The sequence below is a fragment of the Thermobia domestica genome, chromosome 1 (genome assembly GCF_964235325.1).
Source record: "Thermobia domestica chromosome 1, izTheDome1.hap1.1, whole genome shotgun sequence".
NCBI lineage: Eukaryota > Metazoa > Arthropoda > Insecta > Zygentoma > Lepismatidae > Thermobia > Thermobia domestica.
The window spans coordinates 280,884,814-280,897,862 of NC_137454.1; the positions used below are offsets into that span (position 1 = coordinate 280,884,814).

Genomic DNA, 13,049 nt, shown 5'->3' on the forward strand with positions numbered 1-13,049 from the left:
GAGCGGAAAAATTAACATATGCTTGTGATTATGGCAATCGCTCGGGCCAAATTATTAAGTAAATAAACCTTCGAGAGCTACGGACACAAGAGTGACACAACATTTAAACACGTTCAGAAAGGTTAGGTGTGGAGTGTGCATGCCAAGTATACATAGTTAATGTCGGTGTATTTTTGAATTAATAAATCCCTTATTTATTACAGATGTCATATCATATTTGTCATATTTATGTGTGTGTTGGGGGGGTAAGGCATTATTGTCTCATTTTGAATTATTGCACCTTCAGACTACAAGATGGCCTAATTTTATCTCCCCAATATAAATTGTCTAATTCGCACACTGAGGCGGATTTGTCGGAAATTATCAGAAAAGGACAATTAAGGTGTCAGTCGATTCAGTAGAATCTAAGGAGTGTTTTAAAGTTGATCTCATCACTTGCTGATGAGTAGTTGCAGAGATATTTAAATCAAAGTGTAAGGGCGGGTTTTGTGGAAATTATCTGAAAGGGACAATTAAGGTCTCAATCGATTCAGTAGGATCTAAGGAGTGTTTTAAGGTTGTTCTCTTCACTTGCTGATGAATGTTTGCCGAGATATTCAAGATCAAAGTATAAGGGGAGGGAGCCATAGACAAATTGTCAAAATCGGTTCTAAAGTGTAGCTGATTGACCGTTTCTGACTATTGCACAACGGCTTCTGTTGCGTACGATAGGCTACGTTTTAGATCTCATTTTCACAGTTTGTCTGTGGCTCCCTTCCTTTACAATTCGATCTTAAATATCTTGACAACTACTCACCAGCAAGTGATGATACCAACTTTGAAACACTCCTTAAACTCTACTGAATCGATTGACACCTTAATTGTCTCTCTCAGACAATTTCCCACATAACCCGCTGTATCAGTAGGTTATGTTATGACTGAACAGGCTCACAACGACAACTACGCTTAAACATGTGTTTACAAATACTGTGCTACTGAACTCATGTGCTAGATATTGAACTGAAATTTTCACAGAACATCCTCAACACTATGACGTGTTAGAAGAAACGATGGTCGGAAAAAGGGCACATAGGCCTATGTGCCCTTTTCCCGGATGCCGCCTCAATTATATTTTGAATAATTTTGTGGATATTTTAAAAGTTTCAATAGCCCATATGTTATGCAGTAACTCAATTATTGTTTCTGTATAAGCAGAATAAAATTGCGTTTTGGTTTGAAAAATTAATTTTATACTGCAATAGTGTTTATGTTGCAGTATATTTAAGTGTCTCAGGCGAACATAATGTTATGTCAAATTTTCTAACGTTCGAGTAAACTGGAAAAGAAAGTTCTTATTATCATGCAATTTACATGCAATTCAATGCAATGACACATAGCAAAAACTTGCCTTGCCATCTGCAGTGACATTTCCGAAACAAAACTAGCTACATGTTCTTCTGTGGTTCGCTCACATTATTACAGCTAATACGGTAACTCAATTCCAACGGAAATGGCGCTTACAATTGTGTTTACACGAGCCATTCATCATTATTACTCAGTTGTATGCTGAAAGTAAAATATTACTACTATATACGAGTATACTGTACTGTACATTAAAGAGAAACAATTTCATAATTTGATTTAGACTAATTTGGTGGATATTTAAAAAGTTTGAATAGTCTTAATGTTATGAGTGACTCAATTATTTTGTGTGTATAAGTACAGTAGAATAAAATTGTGTTTTGATTTGAAAAAGTAATAATAATATTAGTAATGCTAAAGGAGAACATGAATTATTGTGTGTTACTAGCATTGTTTTGCGTGTTTTCAGGAAAAAACTCAAAAGTGAGTTGTTTGGAAAAAAGTTACGAAAGTCAATTTGAAATACGTGAAACCCTGACTTAGTTCTAATAAGAGATATGATCATTAAAATGTCAAATACTACTTCTTTTTCAGGTTACGAGAATAACTATTGATGGTGGAGGACACCTCGTTCTTGAATTTCAAACAATTGCAAACTTCCGGGGTTGCTATGTGTTATCCCATCATAGTTTGCCAAAACTTAATTCAAAAGTAGTAGCTCCTCGGAATCTGAAAATTAACTTTACATTGGAACTACTTTGGTCTCAACACACTTGGGATGGTCCTGAACAAATTTGGAAGGCAACAAGTTTCTACAGTCTCAAAGACTACACTGGAAAATACACTATTTTCTTGATGCCCTGCACAGTCCAGTCAACGCAATCATACAGCTTTTCTAATCCACTACTGTGTACAGCTCATTCACCAACAGCATTTGAAGTACCAATAGCTTTTCAACAAACCAATCGGCCAGTTCCTGTTATTTATTCTCTTGACACGGAGTTTGTAATTACAAATAGCCCAAAACTATTTCTAGAAGATCCAAGTGGAGTTAGTAATTTGCAGGTAATACAATTTCAGTTTTTTCTCTTTTCATAAATTCTTTAAATATCCTTTTGTTATCTAAATATTTGTTTAGGATTACATAAAAGGCATCCTCAATTGAGGAGTTTGATGTAATAAGGGCGTAAGTCTGAAACATGCAGTTGGGGAAAACCCAAGTTGAAAATTTAAGTGGTGTTTTTTTCTTACATAAAACAATGTAATATGCAGCATTTTATTCCGATATTAAATTGAAATGTTACCAGGAGACTAAACAAGCACGGCAAAAGCCACAAATGCGTTTGATGCAAAAAGGGTGTAAACTCGCTTACGCCCTTATTCCATCTAACCACTCGATTGTAGTTGTGAATAGTTAGAAGAATAAGTAATATACTTGTACAGCCATTCACATAAGTACCTGGACCCCTGACTGCTATACGAGATAATATTCAGAATTTTCGTGACTGCTGCTGCCATCTGGAAAGCAGTAGTAGAGCTTTGCATCGATAGGTTGCAAGACTAGCATATCTGATGAGTGAGAGTGCATAGTTTCATGCAGCTGGGTTGATGTGTTGAGCTCCCACAATGCTTTTCATGATACTCTGTGTGTGGTATGTGGCGATTTTACGATGGATCCGAGAATGGAACAGCGCGTGTGTATCAAATTCTGTGTGAATCTCGGGAAAAGTGCAACGGAGAACTTTGCAATGATTCAATAAGTGTTTGGGAAACACAGCATGATCCGTACGCGTGTGTTTGAGTGGCATGCTCGGTTCATTGCAGGCCGTACAGACATCGAAGAAATTTTTTACAATTTTACATTTTATAATCTCCAATTTTTAAACATATTTACTACGATTGACGGACTTCTTGATTTCTTAACTTTGCTATGTGATTTTACTATAGATGTAGAAATAAATTCCCGTGGTACATTAAGAACATCTAATGAACTTTTAAATTCGTGAATGCCTATAGGATTTCTAGAATATTTATGTGTACAAACATCATTTATTAAATCAATAATATTAAAACCTGGTATTAATTTTCCTTGAATACGCACTGCTCCCGTTTGATTTCAATGAATTTTATCAGAACTTGTTCACTCTTTTACTAATAGATCTTTTTTCCTTCGTTGTGTTTTTGGTACTGAATGTAAAATGTCCGATACAAAGGGTAAAATAGAATTATTCTTTTCTTCAGATGATGTTTCGGGAACATCTTTTTCAATAATAGGTAATGTAATAGGATTTTGTGAAACTGATGAATTTTTATTTTAAATTCTGTTGAAATGCCTCCTGATACAATTTCCATTTTTCGTCAATACTAAGAATACTACGTTGTAAAATAATATTCATTTCTTCTTCTAATCGCGATTGATGTGAATCTATTGGTTTCATATTTGCATGCATTTGTTGGGTTCCATTTTCAGGAACTAATACCATGTTACTAAATTCGGACATACTTATCTTCCAAACAAACCACTTGCTACTGCACCAAGTAAATGTCCTAAAATTAATAGTAAAAACGCATCACCTTTTTGTAATACAATTTTCTTTTTCTTGTTATGTGCTGTACGTTGCGCAGATAAAGCACGGAAGATCTTTTTATGTCTACGTAAACGGTGCTTCTGACGCGAATTCAACTTTATATTTCCTTTTATGATGTTTTAGCAACTTGTGAAATAGTACGTATTAAATCACTGGATGCATGTCGTATAATTTCTTTTCGCTTTGCTATTTTGCATTTGCACAAAGCACGGAGAGTATCAATGTGTTGTTTCACCTTCAACATCTTGAACTAAACTAAACGTAAACGAATGAATTGCTGTCTTTTACATCTGCGTATACATGCAGTGTTTCATCAGGAAAAGTATTTGTACGTAATCGTAATGCATCATTTGTTTTCTGAGTTAAGTCAAATAAATAAGTGTGAGGTTCACCTGGTACATCTTCGAACACATTCACAACTTGTTTACTATATTTTGGCATAATTTGTCTTGCTAAATATTGTGCTGGTAATTTATCACCGTGATTTTTAAATACCATAATATTATGTGCATATAAAGTTATATCACGTGCATGTTTTTATTTTGGACAAAATTTGTACAATAAATATTACTGTTATTTTTTTATGATATGCATGCATATTTTGTAAATAAGTTTGCAACATCACCAATGGTTTCAGACATTAAGTTATCTAATATTAATAATGAATTTTCTTGTATTTCAAAATTATTCAAATCTGTAATTCCTTCTATGAATCGAATTCGTGCACTTGCATCCAAATTTGGTATGACTGCACCGTAACACCATACAATTTCATTAAATTTCATATTAAACATTTGATCACGTTCATTTAATAAACGATCTAAAAACATCTTTTACCTGCACGTGAAAGACCAGCAATTAAAATGGTTGATGGGTGTGTAAACTTTAACATCTTGTATTAAAATGAATGCACACAACAGATACTTTACTTTATATGCACTCATTCACACAAAATAAATTAAAAACAAATTATTGAAATAAATTAAGAATAAATTAATTTTTAATAACTCACACTCATACATTTAACAACGAGTTTGCACAGCAAGTGAGCCAATAAATAAAAAGAACTTCCATAGGAAGCGAACCCTGAAATGCACAGCAAACGGTCCAATAAATAAGTGATGCTTCCACAGGAAGCAGACGCTAGAAACACTCACGCGCTATCACTTATAAGTCAGCCTATAGTTATTCTACATAACCATGAGATAAACTTCGTGTCTGATATTGGTCCGTCATGATGTATGTCGTTAATTCGTTTTCGTTTTTCGTTTACCTCTTGGTGAGTTTTTGTCTCTTTACGTGAAAAAATAGTGAAGCCCTGTTTTCGCACGATACTATTAGGATTCTCTACGATTGTTGAATTAATTTCTCTTGTCACAAATTAACAGAAATTCTCGAAGTTTATTCGTTGTGAGGTCCTATCATTTAGTGAAATTCCCCGAATTTTGTGAATATAACGAAATTCCCAGAGGTATTTTAAGCATCATACTTATTTTGTGGCCCTATTCCTATAACCGTTACAAACTCCCACACTTCTATTTCATCAGTTAGAACACCAAAAAAGTTTCCAAGCTCCAAGGGAGGTACCCTATCTTTTTACACGTATACATAATACTGTCTGTCACAGTAAATTAAGTCATAGGTCGCACAGTAAGAAATAAGTCATATAATTGCAGCCTGGCTCATGATATAATAAAACCAGCAAGTATGACATTGGAAAATTCCAGAGGTACCTTCTCAGTTTCCAGGCCTTTATATGTGAGAATGATATGTTCATCACCAATTGGAATTACACTATGAACCTCACCGCCGTGTAGCAAAGTACCTATGGAACTGTGCCCCACTATCAACAATCATACATTGAGTTAAATCTGTGCGCTGCCCCCATTTTCCGTATAAGGAATTGAGGAACAACTTCGCGCATTCTCTAAGTCCAGGGTTCGTTCTAATATTATCTTTATTTAATCTTATGCCTTCATGAGCATAATAATCGTCAATGTATTTCTGCTTTTCTTCAGTTTTACACCAAGCAGGATAGCCTGACGCTTCCTGCTTCATCTGAAGAAACGTATTCAAATAATCCCGGAATAAACTAGGTGAAACTAAACTAAACTAAACTTTCGATCTTCATAACCCATCTGTTCGAGATCCAAAATTTAATATATTTTGAGGACACTAAAACCGTTTACAAGAGCACGATGAAGCTCTGGTGTACAAAAAAGTTCAGTGAAAGCGCGTTCAGATTCACTATGTGTGCAACTGTGGTTAGTTTCTTCTTCCAATCACAGTCTGCAAAGTCCAAATATTAATCGACCTTGCGCTACGTATGACAAGACGGAAAAAAAGTTGTTTAGAAGCCAATATGGTACATTTCACAATCCCATGAATTTTTCACACATCTGGGAAAACCGGCCCCTTATGCACCTTAGGTGGTCTTACCGGAAGAGGTTTCCTTGCATTAATATGAGGATATAACGACGTAATATCATCATAATAAATCTTTTCATCGTCCGCAGAATTCACATACGAAGGAAAGACTTCTCTACGTCATATAGCAACTCTAGGAATAAGAAAGTCGGCGGTGGTAGTGCAATGTTCTTTAAGGAACTTTTGCAACTTTACATCTGTGTGTATTTCATCATCCCAAGAGCACTCCCATATTTCATACAAATTAATTTTTAGAATTTCTCTGAAATATTTTCGACGGATTTCCGTGTGTTCGTACCTTTTTTCAAATGTGTTGTATGGACTATGCGCATTATCTACTATGGCATTGCGGTTATATGGGAAACAAATTTTACACCCATGCCAGTAACATCTCATGAATTCAAAGCAGCGTTGAACCCTGCATGGTATCCGTCAACATTATTCCTTCCAGAAGATTGTTCTCCATTTCATCCAGCAAGCTGGATTTCTATACCCATTTAGTGTTCCATATATTTTAGCCATATTATCGCGTTCTCGCTTGCTTTTGTTGTATGATGGAACCTCAAAGGTGGGACAATAGATATACTTTCTTCTGGAAGATATGATGTTCGATATGTTATATGGCTAAACTTGCAATCGTTGACAAAATAAGAAAACATTGTAAGCCACCCGTTTTCTCTTCTATAATACTACTAAATTTTATAACTGCTCTGAGAATTCTCACATCGTTTTTACAGTACTCCAACATTTCCTTTTGCAAATTAAATTGCTCTCCCAATCGCACACGTTCTTCGTGCCATGCCTCCAACTGATGTCTTTCTTCAGTACTTCACGATTCAGGGTCATATTATTCCATTCCCGGATAGGGTCCTACATAATTTTGATTCTGTATTGTGTAAACAAATTATGGGAAATCTCCCTTCTTTAAATTTTCAGAAAGGCCTAATGTCTTCGGGAGTTAGCCTACACCGAGGAAAGATAATCCCTGAAAATAATTTTATTATGAATAATACTAAAAATTTTCTGACCCTGAATTAAGATTTTTCGAATAATATGCCGGAACTCAATGAGAGATATCAAACAGATGTTGTCAAAGCTTGAACCATTTTGCGAAACTACACAGACATTATTAAATACTGGTCTAGCTAATAAAATACGTGTAAAAAACTCATCAATGGTTTTAAAACAAAACGACCAGTTTCCCTTTTCATCACCACATCTACTGCAGGGCTGATCAATATCATTGTTTATACATTCATGGCACACATGTCTAAGGCACACTAAGCATACAACATGTACCCATTCTCCTCGCTCATTTTCCGGTTTGAGCATGGACTCTACATCAGACAATATCAAGAAACCTCTTGATATGAGTAGGTTTCAGTTTCTTCACATAACATGAGTGACCTTTCTGTACATGCACAGGACATGTAATACAGAAGTATTCACCACATCTATGATCCGATTTCCGAATTCTTAAATCATAAAATACATTATAGTTGGTGCAAACTTTAACATATTCACACACACTCTTGCCAATTTGGTTACTTTTTAAGTGATTACCAAAACATTCACTCCTAGTGAAAAATCTGTTGCATGCATTGCATTTCATTTTATACATGCTAATATCCACTGTATAAAATGCTCACAAGATGAACATATTAATTCACATTTATCTGAACGATTTGGACCACTAAACCCCATTAAGTAATTTACTTCTTCTTCTTTCTTAGAAATGGAATAATGGTTCTAATTGGACGGAAATGTCCAATATTTTCCCTTTCATCATAATATATATAAATGGGTTTTGGTTCCTGCAAATCTGGTCTTTGTACTTCTGTTTCTGGGTAACGCACTCTAAATTTGCGTTTCGTTTCGGGAACTTTTTCATAAATAATAATTTGATAGTTCGGACTCAAATGTTTTTGAAATAGTTCAGCACCAGTAAAATCACAATCCTTTTTCCGTTTAACGCTAATACCTGCACATCTACAGAGGACAATAGCTCTGATAAATGTATCATGATTTGGGTCTGTTAAATGGCTCAAATTTTGATGTGTTTCAGTATGCTTAGCTATGCCCCAACTGATACTTTTAGACAAAGTTTATTAGTATCGCTTCCTGGAATAATCTACCCAAGGTTCTAAAAATTCATTCAAGGGTAAGTATTTGTTTAGTGAGGAATTGCTACTTCTAGCTCTTCCAGCACCAAACATCGAATTTACTATATTGAAACGAATGATAATATTATCACCTAAAAGGAAGTCTTCATTACTATCTATAACTCTAGTAATGGAAGTTAATATGAACTTTCCAGAAATATCTTTGCGGCGTCTCCATGGGACATAGGCTGCTTTGTTACCCTTACTATTCGAGGAATCAATGTACATTCCAACAAAATTATAGGTCTCGCATTGTTACGCACATTATTCATTGCGCAATTCATTAAGTTTTCAATATAGTCTGCAAGATTTCTGGTTTCTTCATTTCCCTTGGCCTTACCGCAATTTCGTGTCAGACTAAGTTAAACTTAATGAAACTATATCTGCTTTCATGTACAACTTCAAAGTTACCCTCCTCTGTTTTATGAATATATCTTTGCCCACTACGATCACACAAACGAACGAAGCAGAATGCGCTAGGTTGTCCAGATCCTATTGTACTTTTTCCAGACCCTGTAACCCTGAGTATATCGTGAACATTGTACACTTAATGTTTGTACTTCTTCAGTTACAGCATCCACAGGATTTTGTCCATTTTCACAGTTAATTTAATAAGGTTCCACATAATCAGATGTTGCAAATTCGTTTCGATTTACTACAACTGCAGAATTTTGAATCACGTGCGTATCATCTGCTTCACTATGTAAATGCTCATTAATAATCTCATGAATTAAATTCAAATCTTCAAATGTATTTTCCAAGGTTAAATTTTCTTGATGGATCGAGGTCACGGAATTTTTAACAACAGATGGCACCACATTATTATTAACCAAAATAGAACGCGATCCATAATTGCAAAATTTGGCTACCTCTGATGCATTCATCCTATCAACCTGCCCTTGATTAAAATAATTTAAATGAACAATTTTATCATGTGGCCATTGGTACATGACTTGTTTGCGGAAAATTCCATGTGTGAACAAGGCCACAATATCGGTAATGGACATTGCATACTGTAAAACTATTCCCTGATTTTCCTGATAAAAATAAAAAGAGCAGATAGCAAGGTATCATAGCTTTCACTTCCGCGTACTCCCTAGCGCTGCTTATCCATGATTCTCCATCAGGTCTCCAACACGCGTTCCTTGGTGTTGAGCTCCTCAATCACAGCCGCCAGGTAAATTTCATCAACTTCGTTAAATTCGTTGACAAGTGAATCTCCAAGGAATTCCATATGTAAATATAAAAAAGAAAAATAACTAAGTAATTTACTTGTAAAATAAATAAACAAATAAATAAATATAACATATACAATACAGTGTTATTCTTTTAACAAGTCGACAGAACAGATTTCCTGTACAAATTTAGTTAGTTCGCTTCCATTGAAAGTTCTGGTTATATACTGGATCGAATCTTTTAACCTCTCGTAATTTTTAAAAGAGATTAATTTTTAACCTCTTTGAGAAGAAACTAATATTCCATAGGAAGCTCTGAGCAATCTTTGATTACGAAAATACTAACAGTTGTGATCCTAATAAAAGTTGGATCGTCTTACTATGTAAACCCCGAGGAACTATCTTCCGAAAGTACTAAAAATTGCGAAGATGTAAATAAATCGCTTCTTGCAGAAGCTTCTCAGGACAGCTACGCTGTGATCATTTTTTAACATCTCGTAACGATTACTCCATCAATCTGCGATTGTGATCATTTTATTAGTTCGTACTCCGTAGAACAAAAATACTAAAATTACAAACATAAGTTTGTAACTAGAAAATTATTTCACTTGTTTGAGTGTGAAGAAACAAGAATTCCATAGCAATTTTCGTTAGATCGTTTGTATAGCAAACCCGAATGATTTCTCTTAATTTTGACTCATTTCTGCAAGAACTTCATTGTCAAAATTGAGTGTGAACTTACAAATGAATCGCATGCTAAACATACAACACTGAACTATGTTCCGAAATATTAATTATTTTTACGGATCGCTTCTAAGGAAGCTCAGAGGAATTATATTCCGAAAATATTAAAATATGATTGTGATTATATTTAAAATCTCGTTGTTACCTTTAGTTACTTCTTTTTATTACGTATACTCCTAACAGCAACATAGTTGCGAAAATACTAAAAATTGTAAACATGGAAATCGTTTTCATTTATAAAAACTGCTTTTTTTTTCTTAGAACACCCCTGGAGTGTGATCCGTCAAATAATTCGAATAGAGTCAAAATTATTTCTTTAAAAATTTTCAAAGTACAAAACATTAAAAAAATTTCATGAATCCAAAATATAAATGAACAAGTATGTGTAATATAAATATACTTACGATCTTTTTATTCTAATTTAATTTGGTACGTCTCCTGAAAGTCTGAGAAAAATCTTGATTCCTTCTTTCGCGAATTTACAGGTGTCCTTTTCCTGACGGTGTCGTTAAAATGTTTAAGTTAGCCCAACTCTAAGAATACAGATATTATTCTTAAAAATTTTATGTATACATTACTCTAACTTTTTAATGTCTAACCTTGATATCTTTGCGTATAAATTTGCATAATCAGTAAATTACGTCTTGCATGTATGGTCACCAGTAATCATATGGTAACACTTTCTCAACAATGCGCTATATATACACTATACGGGACAAAGGAACAATAAACTGTTTTCAAGTTTCAACATGTGCAACAACACAAACAAAAAATTCCTACCATTAAGAAAAAAAATTGTCAGTGGGGGAAGTGATCAAAGGTATACCGCAGACAAACAACATTCCTCTTGAAGCCAAAGAAAAAGGGAAATAAAAACAATGCCACCTAAAGTAAAAAGTAAAATGTGAGAGAGGGAAATGCCAAGCAAATACAATATATCTGTTAGGGTTAAAGAAAAGCTTCGAAAAAATCCTAGGCAATGGGGGAAACAAAAGAATTAAAAAAAGAAAACTTGTGCTGATAATGTACGACGCGAGTAAACAAGTTATTTTTCAGTTTGTACCATTGCTCCTCTACAATTACCGAACACGCGCTAAACTAGTTTATCGGCTAACGACAACCATACTTCCGTCAGCAATTTATTCCGAGCCCCTAAAACATTTACACCAGTAAGAAAAAATATTCTGTTTTTTTTTCAGTATAACAATGTTACAGTATAAGGCGATTATTTTTCATTTAGCATATAATACGCGTTAGCATATAATAACTCCAGAAAACTCCAAAAACGGAAAACTGAAAAAAATTAATACTTCCATCTGGACATTAGTAATATGAATATTAAAATAGTATACTAAAATCATAATAGGAAATGCAGAAAAATCGAAAAACTAAAAAACAAAAAATCCACCGTGAAGACGTTCATCTGAGCTTCAATAATACGAATACTGATATATTAAACCCAAAATCATAATACGAACTGCAGAAAACTTGAAAAACTAAATATTGTATTAACCACTATTGTCCATTTCAAAACAAACTGGTCAAATATGCCAGCGCACCAAGACTTTCACTTGAAACAAAGCTTTTAAACAAATTTACACACACGCCGCATCGCCTCCTCGCATCTACCAGTGCTTGCTTCAGTAGCTGAAAATAGCGGCGTCCCCCGTTATTCGCATCGAGAAACGCCGATTTGATACGAATGAATTGTGTTTTTCTCACAAGAGACGCTTCAAATATGCACTAGAGGTGGCGAAAAGGCAAAGTAACTCCACACACCTTCTTATCTATGTTTTACCAGGAATCTAGGTAACTCGACTTACCTTGTTAATGTGGAAGTAGTAGGGTCCACGTTGGTCCAACTGTCAGCAAAAAGTTTAGTGACGTCATAGGTCAAAGGTCAATGCCCCTGACCCCAGGTCAATGACCTAGGGGTTCTTAGGACCACCCCCTCTAAATTATGGCAGGGGTACCTTGACCCACCCCCTAAATTTTAGCAGGGGTACATAGGATAACCCCCCTTAAATTTGGAAGTTGCCAAATCTAAAAATTGGGTATGGTAGCCTAGGACCATAGTATGTACCTCTATTATTATTGGGGGTCTATCTCGTTCCTTTCATGGGTAAAAAATTCCCAAAATGTTAAATTTCGGAAGTTTGTCACCTAATTTATCCCATTTGATGAGATGTTATTAACTTATGTTGTTATACGGGCGTATACAGGGGTTCATTTCCTTTCATAAGACATGAGTATATTGGTGCACCCCTTTAAAAATTTGGGAGGGGTACCTTGGCCCACTCCTTCAGTTTTATAAATTGCCCAATTTAAGCATTTGGTATATTAGTATAGGACCTCAATATGTATCATGGTAAATTTGGGTGGTCCATCTTGTTTCCTTTCAGGGGTACAAAATTGCCAAAATATAAACGTAACATTACGTTGTACTACGTGTTTGGTTTTGGGCTCACTTTATCCCCTTAAAAAGGTCAATAATGTCCGTCAATTGTTTACCTTAGTAGATCCAACTGTTTTCTAGAAGTGTGTATTCAAAGTTAAGAAGTATCACAACAAATGAAATGAATCCCTGTACACGACCTCATCAAGGACAATCA

The 13,049-nt window shown here is 34.8% G+C and overlaps 1 protein-coding gene across 5 annotated transcripts in view; it reads left to right on the top strand.

Moving 5' to 3' along the window:
• Positions 1-13,049, top strand: part of LOC145661112 (extracellular matrix organizing protein FRAS1-like) — a 3,375,101-nt gene that overhangs the window by 3,288,248 nt on the left and 73,804 nt on the right. For all 5 annotated transcript variants that reach the window (XM_081726561.1, XM_081726566.1, XM_081726573.1 and 2 more), the window contains one exon: positions 1,936-2,406. In XM_081726561.1, the coding sequence (XP_081582687.1) occupies positions 1,936-2,406 (471 nt within the window). The remainder of the gene's footprint in view (positions 1-1,935; positions 2,407-13,049) is intronic.